The 18,260-nt window shown below is 60.8% G+C and overlaps 2 protein-coding genes across 7 annotated transcripts in view; one reads left to right on the forward strand and one right to left on the reverse strand.

Moving 5' to 3' along the window:
* The window catches only part of MORN1 (MORN repeat containing 1), a 52,631-nt gene extending 45,132 nt beyond the window's left edge, over window positions 1-7,499 (reverse strand). Inside the window, exons 1-6 of the mRNA XM_032494971.1 lie at window positions 6,892-7,499; window positions 5,980-6,123; window positions 4,996-5,094; window positions 4,430-4,540; window positions 3,547-3,637; window positions 2,859-2,946 (exon numbers count right to left, since the gene is read on the reverse strand). Coding sequence (XP_032350862.1) covers window positions 2,859-2,946; window positions 3,547-3,637; window positions 4,430-4,540; window positions 4,996-5,094; window positions 5,980-6,123; window positions 6,892-7,189 — 831 coding nt within the window. The 5' untranslated portion in view covers window positions 7,190-7,499. The remainder of the gene's footprint in view (window positions 1-2,858; window positions 2,947-3,546; window positions 3,638-4,429; window positions 4,541-4,995; window positions 5,095-5,979; window positions 6,124-6,891) is intronic.
* Window positions 7,500-7,579: 80 nt separating this feature from the next.
* On the forward strand, window positions 7,580-18,085 carry RER1 (retention in endoplasmic reticulum sorting receptor 1). Of its 6 annotated transcripts, none has more exons than XM_032494974.1 (7): window positions 7,580-7,730; window positions 11,128-11,209; window positions 12,375-12,479; window positions 14,368-14,467; window positions 15,692-15,770; window positions 16,695-16,830; window positions 17,436-18,085. In XM_032494974.1, the coding sequence occupies exons 2-7, from the start codon at window positions 11,129-11,131 to the stop codon at window positions 17,523-17,525; spliced, it is 591 nt and encodes a 196-aa protein (XP_032350865.1). In that variant the 5' UTR covers window positions 7,580-7,730; window position 11,128; the 3' UTR covers window positions 17,526-18,085. The 6 variants fall into 6 exon arrangements, with proteins under 6 accessions (XP_032350865.1, XP_032350867.1, XP_032350869.1 ...); XM_032494975.1 differs by having other exon boundaries at window positions 7,606-7,725; XM_014561452.2 differs by lacking the exon at window positions 7,580-7,730 and adding an exon at window positions 7,795-8,193.
* The last annotated feature ends 175 nt before the right edge of the window (window positions 18,086-18,260 follow it).

Below are 18,260 nucleotides of genomic sequence, written 5' to 3' on the forward strand. Positions count from 1 at the left end.
CCCCAGAGGCCTGGTGTGCTCACCCCGTGTCCACACCATCTAGAAGCCGCTCTGCGAAGGTTGCTGCAGGGACACAGGCATTCAGTGCCCGTGTGCCAGCCTAGGGCCCTCAGGTCACCGGCTGGGACGGTGTGTCATCTGAGCATGCGGCCGGAGAGGTGGGGATGTCCCTGACAACAGGAAGGGCAGGCGGGCAGTATTTGAGCCCTGGGAGGCAGAAGCACCAGGAGGACCCTGGTCCTGGGTCCTGGGGTCTGCGGGGAGCAGAGGGCGGCCCCCGACTGACACGAAGCCGCCTCCTCCTCACACTTCCTGCCGTTCCCGTCTGAAATCCAGCCCCTTCGTCCACTTGGAGGGAAGCGTCTCCAGCTCCCAGGCTGGAGAAGCCGCTGCAGGGCCGGGCTGCCCCCTGGCGGAGTGCGGCAGGGTGGGCGCTGCGGCAGCCTCCGGTCCCTGCCCGCCCCTGCTGGGCGGAGCCGCCGTCTGCGGGGGAGGCCCCACCGCGCCCAGACTGCTGAGGGCACCGCAGCCCCACGGCGAGGCCCTGGAGGTGTCCAGAACATCCTCTGGGGTCAGAGCTCGCGGTGCAGCGGGAGGGTGAAGCTTTTCGGGATTCTCTGGAAGATCGGCCACGCCGGTCTGGTAGTCGCTCCGGGACGAGGGGGAGCCTCCTTGGCTGGGAAATGGGAACAGGCACCTCCTGGGGGATTCAGGAGGGTCAGTGAGTCAGAAGAGCCGAAGGCGGTGCCCAGCATCGGGGACAGTGTATGTTTGAGCTCTGGGCACCAGACACAGGTACCACGTCCACCCGGCCCCGCGAGGTGTTGGCACTGTGGGGGACTCGGCACGCCGGGATCCCTGAGGTCCTCTCCTCGGCAGCTCTGGAGAATTCAGACCAACAGCTGTGGCAACCCAGGGTGAGCCCGGGAGCCTGGTCCCGTGAGGTTGGACCGCAGCAGCCCAGGCAGGTGGCAGCAAAGGGGATGCGGCATCCTGGGAGCCCCCTGAGGAGGAGGCCAGCGGCCAGCTGCCCGGACTGGGGCTGTGGTCCCAGGAGTGGGCCTGGGAGGTGGGGTCACCTAAGCAGAGCTCTGTCTTCTGAGCCGGTGAGGTGAGCCCGCTGGGGGAGCCTGGGCCACCAGAGCAAGAATGCATGCTCCCTGACAGGCCACATCGCCTCACAGGGCCCCCGCCGGGCACCAGTTTACCGCCTCTCAGCCCCAAGTCCACCCTTCCTCGCCCGACTCTGCGCTACAGGAGTTGGACCCTGAAACGTTCTGCTGTGCTGGCTGCTGCCGTGTGGGGCTGTCAACAGCCGGTGCTGCGTGGACCCTGCAGGGAAGGGACTCCAGTGTCCACTCCCAAGGCACGGGGTGCATCCCCGGTGGGATTCTCTGTGCACGGAGTCTCCTCTGTCTGTCGGGAGCTGAGTCTCTGGAGGGGCTGGGCTCTCCCAGCTCCCACAGGCTGTTCTGTTCCAATCTTCACTGTTTCACACGAGAAACTTGGCAAAGACATCAACTCAGCTGACTTCGTAATTCTGCAACCCACACAACCAAATTCCGTTTCAGCCCTGAGGCTTTGAGAAACGATGCATTCTTTCAGGGCTGTGCTGGAGTTGAGCCTTCAGACCGGACCTCATCACTGTCGCCTTCCCGTGAGCGTCCCAGGCGCCCAGCACATGCAGCTCTTGGCTCCTGAGGCCCAGATGCAGCTGGCACGTCGCGGCCGAGCACGGCGGCAGCTCAGTCGCCCGGGAAGCCGCCATGTGCCACGAGTCACCTCTCCCTTGGCGCTCAGCCCAACAGTCAGGCCTGAGGGCCCTGGCAAGCCGGTCCCCACAGCCCACCCCGAGTCTCCCGGGTCCACTTGCACGCGCGCTCTTCCATATTCTGCCTCTACCCCTCTCAGCAGCCGCCGCCTTTCACTGGCTGACGTTTTCACGTCCAGTTGCTGGTGTCGTTTCTGTTGCCTAGGTGGATTCTGGTCCAGGCACCACTGTCCGTCCGACACCCGGGCCCTGATGCAGGAGCATCCTCTCTTCCGCTGCTGCCCCTGCCTTGACCTCCAGCCCTCCAACCAGTCTGGCGCCTCTACCTCCAAACCAGCCCAGTTTGGATCCACACCCCACGAGGGCTGCCATCACCTCTCTCAATGAACAAGAACCAGAGGGACCTTCCAAACACAGGGATCAGGGCACCAATTCCTTCCACACTTTCCATGATGGTCAGAATCAAACTCCAACCCCTCGTGGCTCCAGCGCTATGTGTGGGATCACCCGGACCTCCCACCTTGTCTTCCCCGGCCCTGCTCCAGCCTCCTCGGAGCCCAGCCTCACCCTTCCACGCAGTCTCCACACGGTCTCATCATGCAGGGCTGGTGTGCTGTCCCCACCAGCTGGGCACAGGAGTGAGTGCTAATGGGACACGCATCTCAGCTCCCGCCCATTGGCTCCTGGCTGGCACATGGGCCGGTGTCCAGGAAGGAGAGGGTGTTGACTCTGGGGCCCGAGGGGGTCTCCCCACAGCCTGCATTCCTTTGCCTCGTCTCACCTAACACCCCATTGACCCAAGAGCAGCAGCTGCCATGGTGACGGGGGGCGGGGGGGGTTCCCCCAGGTTGTCTGGGGGCACCTGGGCCCGAGCTCATTTCCCTCAAACATGCACCACCAGGCTGTTCCCATGAGGAGTGGCAGGTGGCAGGGAGTCCCGGGAACCAGGCTGGACGAAGTGTCAGCTGGAGGCCCTGGAGCTCCGGGAAACTCAGTCTTCTCATCAGTAAAGTGGGGACAGTCTGCATCCCTGCCTCGCTGGCCACGAAGAGCAGCCTGAGCTGTGCCCAGGGCCCGGATCAGTTACCTCATAGACGGAGCCGTCAGCGCAGCTCAGAACCCCGTGGCCCTGGCGCCGGTCCTGGACCCAGTCGCCGTCATACTCATCACCATTCCTGAGGGACACACAGACGGAGGCTGCGCTCAGGCCGGGGAGGGTCAGGTGGCGGCGCTGACGCAGACAGCTCCCCCCAACCGGGGCTCGCTCAGCACGCGCCACCGGGACCGAGGCAAAAATAGGCCCGGAACAGATGGCGCGAGCTCTGGCCTTGCCAGGGCCCGGCCGGAGGGGCAGGCTGCCTCGGTGCCCGGCGGGTGCGGTGGCAGGAGGCCTGGTCCTGCAGCGGCCGCGGCCCCCCTCGCCGGGTCCCAGGTGTGAAGGTCTGCAGGATAACGAGGACGGCCTGGGCGGGGTGGGGTGGGGGGAACCTGCAGATCCCAAGGGCAGCATTTGCAGGAAAACTGCCTCGGATTTAAATGACGCCCAGCAGCAGGCCCGAAAGCAGAGCGTGTGGGAGCCGCCCAGCTGAGCCTGCCCGCCCCCCTGCCCCTCCAGGTGTTTTACTGGGTGGGTAGGCGGGGGTTCAATTTTTTTTTACAAAATACACACACAACTAATTTTAGTAACTAAGGGAGAAACTACAGAATCAGATCAAAAGACACAGACTTCACAGCTGAGCATTCGAAGGGGAGGCAGACCTGGGCAGCCAACTCACCGGAAGACCATCCACCCTCGGCCGTGCCGCCTGTTGTCATGAAACGACCCGCAGTACACCTGTCCGTCCGCGTCCACCAGACGCCCCTGCCCTGGAAGGGGCGAGGGGTCACCGCGTGTCCAGCGGGGAGGGGCAAGTCTGGAAGAGGCTGGGGTCGCCCACAGAGCCGGGCCACATCACCCCGCGGTAGGAGCGGCTCCAGGTCCACCTCTCGGAGGCCCCAAGTGGAGGTTGAAGGGCCCCGCCTCCCCAGCTTCTGAGACTGAGGGCTCTGCCGTCCGGCTGGGGCGGGGCTGCTGTGCAGGAAGACCTGTTGGCAGGTCACGCTGGGAACACATGGTGCTGGGCCTTGAACGAGCTGCTCCAAGGACCGAAAGGCCAGAGGCCGCGCTCATGAGGCCGCGGCTGTGTTCAGTTGGCATTTTCAGGGTCTGGACACCCAGGAGGTGGAGGATATTCCTACTTCTTACCTGAGAGGCCGTGGAAAGACAGAGGCAGCTGCACCTGCTCCACGGTCTGCTCTGCTCACCTCAGGCAGAGCCTGCCCACCCCCAGACGTGGCCTCCTGACTGAAAGTGAGGACCCTGGGGACCCACAGGCCTGGCCAAGTTGCCACCACCCAGTGAGAGGCCAGAGACCCACCTGGCCAGACTGCTTATCCCCAGGACCCAGCATGATAAAATGGAGACCTGAGTCCCTGGGTTTGGGTGGCTCGTGAGGCCACAGTGGGCGATGACCGTGCCCCAGGCACAGACCTGCGCAGAGGGGCTGCACTCCCCTGACCCCACTCAGGCCCCGAATCACAATCCCGGGAGGGCTAGCGTCCAGGCCCCCAGTGCGCCTGCCCCGCGGCCAACACCCAGCACCCTCCCGTGGCCCAGACCTTCTCTCGCGCCGCCGGACAGCTCCCCGTCGTAATACCCGCCGGCTTTGTACAGCATGATGCCATGTCCTTGAGGCTCGCCCAAAACAAACTGTCCAGTGTAGGTGCTCCCTGGTGTGGGCAAGGAGGTTAGAGCCAGTTCCTGCTCCTCCCAGCCAGTGTGCAAGGACGATAGGGTGTCCTTTATCTCACTACCCTCCCTGGTTGACAAGGGAAAACATGACTGGTGGGTCTGGTCCCCCATGCTGGGTACCATGTGAGTGCAGACTCCACCGCAGGCAACCCTCTCTGGGGCATCTGTGTGCCCAGGGCTAAGTCCCTCAGGTCCGAGTCTGTGGGTGAGCCTTCTCTCCACTGAGGACTGACCATACTGCCCGAGAGGGTCTGGGGTTCTGCAGACAGGAACCTGGCCAAGCTGAGGGCGGCACCACAGCCACCCAGGCCCCAGCTGGCACGAGGCCATAGACAACTTAGGGAAACCAAGAGATGGAAGGCCTTCGGCATCCAGACGGGAGGTACCAACCTACACTGGGGACTGTTTAGGAGGATGGAGTCGTGGAGCTAACCTGTCAAGGCCCAGTGCCGGCGGCCCTCCCCTGTGATCTCTCCGTCCACAAACTCGCCTTCGTAGTAACCCCCGTCTCGGAATAGCAGCTTCCCCCGACCTGGCGAGAGGGATCATGACGTCACGTGGTGGTGGGGAGTAACTGCTGGGGCCCGCACGCGGCAGGGCCAGGTTCTCAGAGGGAAGAGCAGGCTGGAAGGTCCTGCTGAGGACAGCCGAGGAGCATGACTGAGCGTCCTGTCCCAGCTATCAAAAGCACAGGGACCTTGCCCCCGAGACCTCCTCAGAGGGCCGCCCCACCTCTGTCAGCACAGGGGCAGAAGGAGAGTGAGCCTGTGGATGTGGGGTGACACAGCAGAGTACATTCTAAAGAGGAGGACCACTCTGCCCAGGTCAGGGTCTAAGGCTCAGACATGAGCCTTCACACTCAGCCTGGAAGCAGAGAGTTAGAAATTTCAGAACAGAAGTGAAAAACACTACAATAAAAGTCAAAAGGTTCAAAAAACAGCAAACACTGGCAGTCAATGGATATGAAAATAGCTCAGAGGAAAATACTGAAAGATCAACCCTCCAGCAGAAAACCGGGCGGAGGGCGCTCGGAGCAGAGCCTGAGGCAGACATAAGCCTGCGAGCAGAAGCCCCGGGCGCCAGGCCTGCCTCGGGGGCGGCGCCAAGGGACTTTCACTTGCTCCTTTCTCTCCTCTGCTGCTTAGATTTTCTCCAAAAGGAGGTGGTCTCTATCATCAGGGGAAAGAAGAGCAAAACCAGAAAGGCAAAAACAAACCAACACTCCAGGGAGAACCTCTGGGTTGCAGCTTCCCCGGCTGAGGGGGCCCCTGAGCCTGTGAGAAAGCAGCATACTGGGGTGTCTCCCAGCTGAGCACCAGGGCGGCTAGTCCGGCTCTCCAAGGCTGCAGGAGGTGGCCCTTCTCTGGCACTAGTGACAGCTGAGGGCCCAGTGTGGCTGGCACCTGGTGTGGCCCACCTGCCCCCAGCTCCAGTGGGAAACGGGCTGTCAGCGGTGAGGCTGCAGGAAGAGGCCACGGACGGTCCTCACCGTGTTTCTTTCCTCCTTTCCATTCTCCTTCGTATCGAAAGAAAGAATTTGGGTACACGTAGACTCCGTAACCTGAATAGCGAAAGGAGACACACAGGTAAGCACATGACACAGGTGACCTGACTGATGACCGGCAAACACTGAGGTGGGGTGGTCTTGGGGCTTTTCCAGGTGTCTGTGGCCCCACCTCCAGGGAACGACCCCCCCCCACTGCTTCCCAAAGGGGTCACGATGCTCCTGTTTACTGTCCACCCATTCACAGTTTGTTTATGCTGCAAACATGCTCAGCTACTCGGTACAGGGAGGCAGGGGAGGGGTGGGCTAGGACAAGTGAGAGCAGGGTCCTGGGGAGGTGGCAGGGAGGGTTGGCAGGAGGGTGGAGGGGGTGTGGGAGGGAGGGGAGCCTTCCTGGAGAGGGGACATTTGAGCCGAGCGGAATTAGCTGGGTGAAGGTGAGGGCACAGAGGGGAGGGGGCAGCCCACCATTTCTCTGCAGGATCTCCCCACGCCCCCTCCCCACCCAGGGCCCTCTGGACAAAATCGCCACTTGCACCCAAGGAAGGCCTTCTTAGTTTCGTTTCTTGCCACTCAGCTGCTGGGCACACCGCCCCCCAACTCCCAACTCCCGCAGTTCCTGTAATGGACAGGACCCCTCTCCCCACCAGCCTCTCTGTTTCAAGGCCAGCTTGGAGGGAGCGGCTCTGGGGAAGCATGGGGTTGCCGGATTCTGGACTCCAGTATCTTCCGTAAACGAGGGCCGGGTTCTACCTGATGATAATGGTGTGGATTGGGATCACTCTGGCCCTATTTCTTTGATTCTGTGAACAGCTCCTATCAAACCTTCTGACACCCAAGGCCGCCTTGGGTTCCTCCGGGCTCGGTCCCGAGGCTCAGGCCGGTTCTGCTGGTCTGGGTCCGCCCACCCCGCGGGCACTGGGACACGCGAAGGCGCGTCCCTCCCAGGGTCGGGGGAGACGAGGGCTCCCGCGGAGGGCCAGCTGCGCTTGGGGAGACGCGCTTGGGGGGCCCTGCTGGGCTTGGGAGCCGCGGGTTCTGGCGCCGGCTCCTGGATTCGGACTTCCCAAAGTGAAGCGGGAGAGCGCAGCGAGCGTCCGTACACTGCCCGCCTCCCTCCCATTTCGACGGAGTCCCAGTAGGGCGCAGTCGGCCGTTACCGTCCCGCGGAGGCCGCCCGGGTTGGTCCCTGCGCGGCGGGCGGTAGCTGGGGCGTCCCTCACTGGAGGACGCCATCTTGCCGCTTGAAGGTTTCCCTTAGCAACCACATAGTCCTCCTCCACTGGCTCATTGGTCTCGAGGGGCGTGGCCTCGGGCTCAGTCTCTGGGCGATAACAATCTCTGGAGTGGAGCTGTCCTGACCCGGAGCCAGAGGACGTGATTGCGCTTGCGCATCACAGAGAATTTCCGCCGCGTACGTCCCTTCCGCCGCCGCTACCGCCTCGCCAACGGCCTGGGCGCCGCACCGGAAGCGGAAATTGTTGGAGCCTCTTGGCCCCGCCCCGGTGGCCATCTTGGAGGCCCGGGAGGCGGCGCCGCGCAGGACGGAGCGGAAGTGCTCGGCAGCCCCTTCCCGGACCCAGCCAAGCGCCGGCGCGGCCGCCACCCGCGTCCTCCTTCCCGCGGCGCTCGGGAGACCGCGCTCGGCCGCAGCGGACCGCGAGGTGCCGGCGGGCGAGGCGGGGCCGGGCGGGGGGCCCGGGGGCCTGGGGACCGAGCGCGGGGCAGGAGGCTGGGCCGGGCCCCCGGGGTCGCCGCGGTGACCGGTCCCCGCCCTCCGCTATCCGCGGGCGCGTCCTGGGAGGGGTCGGCTTCCCGGCCCGGGGGCCCTGGGTGTCCTCGCTCATCCAGGGCTGGCCTGCGCGATTTGGGGAGGAAGCGTCGCGATGAAGTTGGGTCGCTCGGGGTCGCTTCTTGGCGATTCTGCGGACGAAGATCACTAGCGCTTCGGGCTGACTCGCCCGACGGCGCCCCGCGCACCGGCCCAGAGCTGCCCTCCGGAAGCGTGCCCTGGCGCCTGGGCCTGGGAGTTTCCCGGGGCGCCTGCTTCTCAGTCGAGTTGGTCTTTCACTTCGTGAGGGGTGTGTAAGGCGGCTCCCCGTAGGTGAATCAAGGTCTCCAGATCCTGTGAGTGCAGGTCCAGGGTGGCCAGGGCGGGAGGAGACTGGAAGGTGGTCATGCTCCGGGGAGGGAGGAGCCACCGCCGGGGCCTTGCCGAGGGAGTCGATGAGCTCTGGAAGGGCAGTATCAGCGGAGGGAACAGCATCAGAGGTTGAAAGTGTGTGAAATTACTGTGCTTGTGACCCGCAAGGAAAGAGGGGAGGGGAGATGAAGGAAAAGTGGTGGGAGGCAAACTGATGACCCGTATGCCAGGCTGCTCCTGTGTGTGCGGTTCTCTGAGGAGTGACGACCACTCCAGAAGCAGGTGCAGCGATGGCTGGAGAACTAGGCACCTGGTGAGTTTTGCTACAACTCCGCAAGTGACACTTGTGGTCTCTGCTTGGATTGGTTTGTCTTGGTTTCTACTTGGTCTTCAAGTCACTGAGCCTGAAGCAGTTGAGCCTGGCAGACAGCTTACCGGCTGCTAGCTATGTGACAGGCCCGTGTAGGCGTAGGGCCCAGCAGTGGACCAGACAAGGCTCCCCTCAAGGGGCTTGCATTCTAGTAGGAGGAAACAGAGAAGTAAACTGGAAAGAAGTTAGAAATGCCTGTCACACAAAATAAGACAGGGTGATGCGACCTAAGGGGTCTGTGCCAGCTGGACAGTCACAGAGGGCCTCACTGAAGAGGCGGCCCTTAAACAGCAGAGGAAAGAGGACTGCCGGCAGACCAGCTGGTGCAAAGGGCACCCTGACCCAGGAACAAGTCTGACGTGTTTGAGGGAGGCCCGCCTGCTCCTCGCCTTGGCCTCAGGGCCAGGCCCCGAGCTGATGCTAACACGGTGGACACAGAGGCCTTGGAGAGGGTGCTGAGGTGCTGTGCCCCGCTGCACAGACTGGAGTGGGTGTGCTGAGATAGACTCGGGCCACTGCTAGATGGTGACAGAGCGGGGTTCTGAAGGCGGCCGTTTGACTCCAAAGTTCATACTCCCGATGTTGTCAGTGATAGCGAGTCCATCTCAGGTGTGGGGCCACGCTTTAACGCACGTGCCGTCTGTCAGGTGGTTAGGAATCAGTTAACGTGTGCTTGGAAGGCTTTCCACACGTTCAGGTGAAAGAATGAGACGTTGTGGGCAGCTGTTTCTGCTTAGGGCACGTTCTCTAAAGGAAGAGCCAAGTGTCTTCTCTCTAGCATTGCTCTCAGTGTCTCCTTTTAAGTAAAACCACTTTAATGGGAAGCACTTTGGTCGTGAAGAAGTAAGATAAGGAGAGATTCCTAGGGGACCGTAGGGCTGAGGACACTGCTGATGTCGCTTTCTGTTGGTCAGGCTTTGGCCTGCTGGTTGGGTGGCTGGCCCTCCTAGGTAACAGCTTCTAATTTAGCCCCTTTTAAGATACGGAATTCTCCCCAGTTGAATGTAAAAACAAACTTTCCAAAAAGACAGGACCAGGAGCCACAGGTCACCTGTTCAATTTGGTCGTGACTCCCATGAGAGCAAAGGGCATTTCTGGGTCTCCTCCTTGGCACTCGGCCCCTCTGCCCAGGGCTCCAGGAAGTGGTGGCGTGAAGTCATGGTTTCACTTGGTAACACAAGTGTGGCGTGGCGATGCGTGCGGTGGGACCGCTCAGGTTATTTTAATACCTGAGTTGTGTAGTTGACCCTGAGCTACACGGGTTTGGAGTACGTGGGCTCGCTTACTGTGAATGTTCTTCCTGAAATACGTAGAGTGATCCTGGGATACAGAGGCTGACCGTAAAGTTGTACTTGGATTTTCGACTGCAGGGGCTGGTGCTCCTGGGTTACCTGTTCCACTTGGGGCCAGGATCACGTCATGAGCCTGCTAGCTTAGTGAGTGCACGCAGCGAGGATGTGCCCGGGAAGTGTGGGCAGGCGTGGTTCAGGCTCCGGCCCCGCCATGAACAGGCCAGTTGATGGGGCAGCTCGGGCATCGTGAACTGCAGCTTTCTGTCCAAACGGGAAGGGCTGCCGTGCCTTTCAGACGAGCAGGCTAAGGCCACACCGCTCAGGGGCTTTGGAAGCAAAGTCAGAGCCAGAGTCCACTTCTGTTCCCCAGCCCTGCCGAGGTGCTGCAGCATGAGCTTGCTTGGCGTCTTCACCGGTTTAGGGATGGCAAGTGACCGGGTCTCCCGGATCCTTCTTGTCCCATGGTCCAGCGGCGCCGTGCAGGGCTGGAGGCGTGAGGTCAGGCTGGGCTCCGGCCACCCACTGGCAGAGCTGCTGGACTTTGAGCGAGTGGCCTAAACTGTTTGAGGCCTGACCCTCCTTCATGAAACGGGGGTGACAGTGCCCTTCGCTTCACCTGGTGACCTGGGTTCTTGGAAGCTAAGTCCTCACAGTGTCACACAGAGTCACACAGTGGCTGGAACGGGCAGGAGCAGATAGGATTACCTCCACACACAGATAAGGAACTGGGACAGGTTGGCTGATTACCTGAGATCACGTGCGACATGGCCTGTTCCTGGAGTGGGACCTGGTCTTGGGAGGAGCAGGAGGTGACCCGGCACAGTGGAGAGCAGGCTGGTCGGGGATCGGGTGGCGCTGAGAGGAGGGAGGGGTACCAAGGGGGGCCCCAGGAGCAGCCGGAGGCGGTGCTGGGAGAGGCAGGTGCAGCGGTCCACGCAGTGGGCAAGCCCCAGGGAGGTGGACACGGAGTCGAGTCCACAGGACTTCCTAGTCTGTGAGGGTGGCTCCCAGGGCCACTGGCAGAGGCGGGCATGCACCCAGGGCCACTGGCGCGCTGCCTGCCCTCCTGGCTCTCTGCCAGAGCGCATTGCCTGCTTGCTTCTTTCCCTGGCCAACTTGCGGTAGACACACGGACGGAAGCAGGGGCCGAGGGTGCAGCATGAGCACTGAGCAGACCCGTGCAGTGATGCTGGAAGAGGGCGAGGTGAGCAAACCCATGGGCGCTCTTTGTTTAAAAGTCCGTATTCTATTTCCAGAATGTCCGAAGGTGACAGCGTGGGGGAGTCCGTCCATGGGAAGCCTTCCATGGTGTACAGATTCTTCACGAGACTTGGACAGGTGGGTTTTTTGGGTGGCTGAATCATGTAAACATTTGGCTGTGGGACACTGCCCGGGGTGTGTTTGTTTGCGGTCTCCACGGATAGGTCCCCATGGATAGGGTCGCCTCCCTCGGTCTCATGTTCACTCTCAGAATCACCTCCTCCCACCGCCGGGAGCCTCCCGTGTCTCCTGCAGAGAGCGTGCAGTGAGTGGTTCAGGCCTGGGGGCCCCACGCAGCCTAGCTCACATCCTTTTCTGCGTCTTTGCCCAACAACCTTTAAAACATGGAAGCCGTTCTCAGCTCCTGGGTGGCGCAGACTCGGCAGGTCCTGCTCTGCCCTTGATGTCCCCTCTCCCCGCCACCCACGTCCACGTCGCCTCGGCCCGGGGGTGAGGGAGGGCCCACAGCCCCTCGCCCAGTCTGCGCTCGCGCTCAGCCAGACCAGGCTGCAGCGGCCCGCAGCGCTCCACGCTGTGCGTGGGCTTCTGTCTCAGAGGAGGAAGTCTGACTTGGTGAAGAGTTGCACGTACCGCTGTGTTGGTTCAGAACTGAAAGTGTACTGGTTTTTAAAATTAAGAAATAGCACCTGGAAAACCTGATAATTATTGAAGCCAAGTCACGGCATGCGTGGGGCCAGATGTTTTCTTTACTTTTATGAGAGGTTGAACTTCACAATTAAAATTTTAGAATTAAAGTCAGACCACACATGTGTACACTAGTTACGTGTACACGGACACAGATGCACACCCACGCACGGACACACGCGTGCGCACATGTGAAACTAAGCTCCACGCTGCTCTGGTCCCGCGGAGCTCGGGCGGCTGGGGTTGGGGGGTGGGCTTGGCCCCGAGGGCAGCGGGCGTTGGCGGAGTCCTGTGTGCAGGTGGCGGCTCTTCGGCTTCCCGTTGCCGTCCTCAGGCCAGTCCTCTCCGGGGCTGAAATCAGGCCTCCCCGTGGTGACCCCTCTGGCCAGTGCTGTGGCACCACCTGCTGTGAGAGGTGCTCTGGTAGTACTTTTGCTTAAGGGATGGAGCTGCCTCAGGAATTATTCCAGATAAAATTTGGATGAGTCGTAGTCACTGCTCTGTGTTGGTGACTTGGAGCCTGAAGCTGAGAGCGCGGGGGGTGCGCTGCGGGAGGCGCGGTGGGCTCTGTGACGCGTGGGAACTCTCCTTCCTCCAGATCTATCAGTCCTGGCTGGACAAGTCCACGCCTCACACGGCCCTGCGGTGGGTGGTGACGCTGGGCCTGAGCTTCGTCTACATGGTTCGAGTTTACCTGTTGCAGGTGAGTGTGGCCGCGGTGGGGGGCCGCCGCGCATCGGGCTGCTGCCTTTGCCCCGTCTCTGCGCTCAGGGTTTGTGTTGCAGGAAGTGCTCTCTGCCGATCACTTTCCGGCTGAGCACCGAACGTAAGGGAAGTGTCGGTGCCCGTCCTTTGCACTGGGATTGTTCACGCTTCGCCTGCGGTTCCTCAGGCTCTGGTGCTGGGGCTCCCAGCGCTGCCTCCGGGTCAGCCTGGGGCCTGGCGAGATGGGCAGCGCCCTCTGGCGTCCCAGTCTGCACAGCAGACCCTGTGGCATCCCCAGCCCGGCCTAGGGACTCTGGGGGCTGGAGACTCGTGGGCCGGCTCGTCACACCTGGGTGCCGGGAGCCGTGCTGGTGCCCGAGGAGGGCCAGCCGCAGTGCCGGTGGTGGTGCCGGAGGGCCTCCTCCCTGAGCCCTTGGTGACCACCTGGGTTCCAGGTGGGATCTCTCCGCAGGCCCGGAGAGGAGGTCAGCCAGCGTTGCCTCGTGTCCAGAGGACGGCAGGTTGAGGCCTTGTCCAGAGCTTTCTCTCTCCTGGGGCTGGGAAAGACTTTTTGTCATGGAAAGAGACCCCGCCCCCCTGGTACCCCCAGGATTGAGGAGGTCGTGGGCACCTGGGTGGAGACTTCGTTTACTGGGCGCTGTGCTTGTTGGCGCCGTGGGAAATTCCTGCCTAGACTAAACGTAGAAACCCGTTCTGGGTGCTCTTATCTGTATACGTGTTCTCTGAGGAAGCCTGACCCTGGTTCCCCTTGAAGGCCGGGGACGTGGTCTGTTTGGGTGTCTGCAATTAATGTTAAATTTTCTGTGATTGGTTTCAGATTAAAAAAAAAATTTGGACCGTGGTCCATTCTCTGATGGGAAGAATGACCTAGAAATCTTGATCTGGGGAATTGGGAGGGGGCAGAGGTGCCTCCCACACAGGTTGGGTTCCTGTGTGGCAAACTGAGTTTATAACCGACTGGGCCTCCCTCCAGCCCTGTGAGCTGCAGCTGTGTGAACGTGGAACTGGTAACTTCTCTCAGCTGGTTCTCAGTTGTCTGACCTGGAAACATTTAAAGCAGGAAGATCCCATCCTGTTTGCGGGAAAATTTTTAGGCTCTTAAAACGGATAAGGTGGGAGGAGGGCATAGCTTGGTGGGAGAGCATGTGCGTAGATGCACGGGGTCCTGGTTCCATCCCCAGTGCTTCCGTTAAAAGAAGACTCACTGGCCGTCAGTGGACTAGGTCAGGCCATGCGGCCGGCTCTGTCGGGGCGCTGGCCGCTGGCCGCTGTGTGGGCGGCGGGCGTGCGGGCACGCCCCTTCTTTGTCCCCGTGGAAGGTTTGCCGCCACAGTGCTTCTGACCTTGCCTGGCTTCCCTGACTTCTCGATCCTGGATTTCTTCCGGGCAAAGGTTATTAGCAGTCCTGACAGTGGCGGCGGCGGTGTACGTCGCCCCTGGGAGTCTGGGCCAGCGTGTCTTGAGGATGGTTCAGGCCCTGTCGTGCGGGTCGGCTGTTGGCCTTGGGCAGAGCTTGTGACCTGGCGTGTGCAGCGGTGTCCTCTGTGTCCAGCCATGCCCGTCCTCACGCAGGGGCCCCTGGTGCAGCTCGGGCTGTGGCTTTGAGAAACGCCTCCTTTCCACTGCGTTCCCGGCAGGAGGTGCTGGTGGCTGTAGGTACTGGGTGCGTCTGATGGGTGTTTGGAGGCACTTGCTGTTTGGACCCTGGCTTGTCCACTCTTAAGACACACTGCAGAGTTTGAGAGAAGCTGTCACCTGGGACGTTTGCTGTCCTTCCCTCGCTTGTGACCCCCGTGCTTCAGGTTCTGTCCAGACCAGGGGCCCCTCCAGGGTGGTGTCACTGACTGCGTCTGCTTCTCTTCCAGGGTTGGTACATCGTGACCTACGCCCTGGGGATCTACCATCTCAACCTCTTCATAGCCTTCCTTTCTCCAAAAGTGGACCCTTCCTTGATGGAAGACTCAGGTAGAGACCGTCTGCTCTGCCCTGTTTGGGGAGGTCTGATTGTATACTTCACAGGATTGCTCCATTTTCTTTAGAAACATTTGAAATCCAAACTTGAGACTGTCCTCTGGGTGTTTAACACGGACCTGGAGCCTCTGTGATTGCGGTACTTTGTGGAAGGGCTCGTTAACCCCCGACCGGTCACGAGGGGCCGGCGCTCCTTCAGCCACCCTGTGGTGACAGGGAGCTGAGGCAGGCGGGGCCCTGTGCCCTGTATCCGAGCCGATGTGGGCCGGGACCCCTCCATCGTGCTCACGCTTACCGGCCAGGCCCCCTTCTCCCAAAACCAGGCTCTGAGGGTGGCTCCCTGTGGCTGATGGAGGCCCCGGCAACTGACCCACGGTCAGGCCCCGTTGACGGTGGCGCTCTCTGGTTTCCCAGGACGATGTGTTGAATGTTCTTGGCTCCCACTGCTCCTGGCCTACCTGGGCCACATCTGCGAGGCCAGCCTGGGGTGGGGCGGGGGCGGGGGCGGGGCACAAACGTGGTGAGTCATCATTCCACACATCCTGCCGCAGGAGAACCTGAGGCGGCTCCCTGCCCGCAGTGCCCTCCTGGGTGTGGCAGGGAGACACTTTACGAGCCTGGACGTTTTCTCCGGACTGTTCAAATTGTGACTAGAGCCTGTGACTTTTCTCTGTACGGTATTTAACGAACACGTTAAAGGAAACAACCCTTTGATCTATGCTGCCATATGGGGGTATTGGAAAATCAGAGGCCCCTCTGTAGACCTCAGTTTCTCCATGCATGATGCGGGAGGCACCTTCCCGCGGGGGCGGGGCGGGGGTGCCCTCCTGAGCCCAGCCCCCGGGAGCAGGTGCTCGCGGCTCCCACGTCTTCTCTTGTGAGCTGTGGCCGTTGCTCCTTCCTTGTATTTTAACATATTTTCATGTCACACAGTTGATGTGTTCCTGAAAATTGGCGTGTGGTTAATTTTTATGCAGTCACTTGAAGTATATATATGTGATCTTCCTAGAAAGAAGTTCTAATACAAATCTTCCAAGCAATAAGTTGATTTCTAAGGTGGCTAAACATCCTCACTGTATCTTTGGTTACGTGATGTAAATTTGTATTTTGCGTATCAGGCCTGCTAGTTCAGAAGCTCTAGGGAAACTTAAAAGTGCAGTGTTGGAAATAAAAAGATGGGAGACCTGCGCCACCTCTGATGGACATTCTGCCTTTCAGACGACGGCCCCTCGTTACCAACCAAACAGAGCGAGGAGTTCCGGCCCTTCATCCGGAGGCTCCCGGAGTTCAAGTTCTGGTGAGTGCCTCCCGCAGGTGGTCGGGGACGAGGTGCCTGGTCCCCGGGAACAGAGGCTGTGTCCTGGTGAGCCAGCAGCTTCAACTCCTCAGAGAAGCGAGCTTTGTGTTTCCTTGTTTTGAAGCTCACTCACCCACAGTGTGAGTGCTTGCCCAGCTGGGCGTGGAGGTGGGTCGTGGGGGCCTCTGTCTGAGAGCCCAGTGCCCGGCGGCTTCTTGGATGCCAGTTAACACCAGAGCTCTTTGAAGCCACACAGAAGAGGCTGCTTCTGGGGCGGGGGTCCTGGTTCTCGGTAGATTCCGGCCTCAGGAGGGACAGGCTGCACAGCCAGTCTGGCCTGCGTGCTGCTCCGCCCACGGTGGGCCCTCTGGGGGCTCCTTGGCGCGTCCGCATGCAGTGAGTGGGAGACGCCGAACCCGAGGGCTCCTGGGAGGCCAGGCGCAAAGTAGGCAAGGTCGGGTCCTGCCAGCCCCCCGAGGAGGCGGGCCTCTGTGCTCCAGGAAAGGGAGAGCTGAGGGGATTGTAAACAGAGCCTGAGCGGATAGAGGGAGCCAGGGCGGCCCTGCGGCCTGGCTGCCTGGTTCTCAGGACACTGTGCAGCCTCCGGCGAGTGTGGGGCCCGAGAGGCTGGGACGGGTTATTCCGGATGGGGGCCCAGCAGCACTCGGGCCTCCATGCCGTCTCCCAGCCGCCTGTCTGAACAGCCTTGGCGCCCCCACTGGTGTTTTCTGCTTTGTGTAATTTCAGCAGAAAATGTTGAGCTTCCAAGCGAGTAAGAACGGTGTTTGTGGTTCCACGTGGTGCGTTACACATACCACCCACAGTGCCCACCCCGCCTGAGTGGGGGCGCACACCCTCCACGGGGCCCCAGGCAGCTGGTGCCCGGTGTCGGCAGCACTGCTGACTTTGTCTTCTTCCGTTAAGGCACGCGGCGACCAAGGGCATCCTTGTGGCCATGGTCTGCACCTTCTTCGAGGCGTTCAACGTGCCGGTGTTCTGGCCCATCTTGGTCATGTATTTCATCATGCTTTTCTGCATCACGATGAAGAGGCAGATAAAGGTAAAAGCCAAGGTGCCTCTGCACCAGGAGGTGGCAGCTGCTGCCCAGTTACCGGTAGCACTACGAGGAGAGACGCTCAGGCCTGTGAGCCGGGAGGGTTGCGTGCACCCTGTTGTCTGTGTGGGTCCATGACAGGGTGGGGCCCGCTTCCCGCCAGCACCACTGTCTAGGCGTCCAGCGAACAGGTTCTCAGCACAGCTCTCTGGGAGTGGGGCAGGCAAGGCCGTGGGTCTCGCCTGAGGGTCTGGCTTGTGTCCTGGGGGTTAGTCAGGGCCCAGGATCTCCCGGATGATGACGGCATGTTATGTCAACATCACCCTAGTATGGGCCTGGGCAGATGGGACAGCCCGGCTTCGTCCCATCCCCACCTCCACCCACCAGGCAGCAGGGGCCTGGGTGCCTTCTTCCTGCACACAGCGGTCACGGAACCTGCCCCCCTCCCCGGGACTCCCAGCGGTGCCATGGAAGGGTTTTCCGTGTCCCCGGGGCACTGGGGGCTTCTGCTGCAGCCCCGCTTCCATGCCCGGTACATAGAGAAGCCGGGCTGCAGGTTTGGGCGAGGCGGTTCATTGGGCATCTGTGCTGAAATGTCTGTCTGTCCCCAGCACATGATCAAGTACCGGTACATCCCGTTCACGCACGGCAAGAGGACGTACAAGGGGAAGGAGGACGTGGGCAAGGCCTTCGCCAGCTAGACGCCGGCCCTGCTGCGGCCCTGGGCGGTCCCCGGCGCTGTCACCACGCCTTTCTTCACATAAAGTAGTTGATTACAAGGGAGTCATTTTCTTTTTAAAAAGGAGCTTCGATTATTTGTAACTGAAATATCAGGTTCTTGAAGAAACTGGCATTTAAACCGAATCGCATTGATTTATTTTTCAGTGCTGGTCAGGTGAGGACGGAATTTTAGTAACACGCGGGCTGGGCGGCTGGCCGGGCGGGCTTGGGGACGGTGGGCGGGCACTGTCCGCTGGGAGGAACCAAGATGCGCCCAGCCGCCACCTCCAAGGACGCCCGCCTGCGGCCCCGGCCCCGTGGCCCTAGTGGAGGACCTCCCCCGACTCCCATGTGTGTGAAGGAGCTTCCCGTTTGAAAGGTGGTTTTCAAGTAACTCCGGGTTCTGATGCCAGTTTCCGTCTCATCTCACGGAGATGTCAGGTTGGCCTCCCTCATGGTGACTCAAAACTCTGTTTTTACCTACCATGATTGCTTTTGAGGGCCTGAAACTATAAATATATATTATATTTTAATTGTTTGAGATTATTTTGACACTTTTTTTTGATACATGAAAAGTTGTTTTGTTCTTCATTTAAACCTGTTCTCATGCAGCAGCCCCTTTTCAGAAACAACTGGTAAGTGACCAGTTTTGTGGGTTTTAACACATGGCTTCTCACTTCCTGCGGGAGACACGGCCCTGACCTGCATGTCAGCTT

The sequence above is a fragment of the Camelus ferus genome, chromosome 13, assembly GCF_009834535.1.
Source record: "Camelus ferus isolate YT-003-E chromosome 13, BCGSAC_Cfer_1.0, whole genome shotgun sequence".
NCBI classification, from domain to species: Eukaryota; Metazoa; Chordata; class Mammalia; order Artiodactyla; family Camelidae; genus Camelus; species Camelus ferus.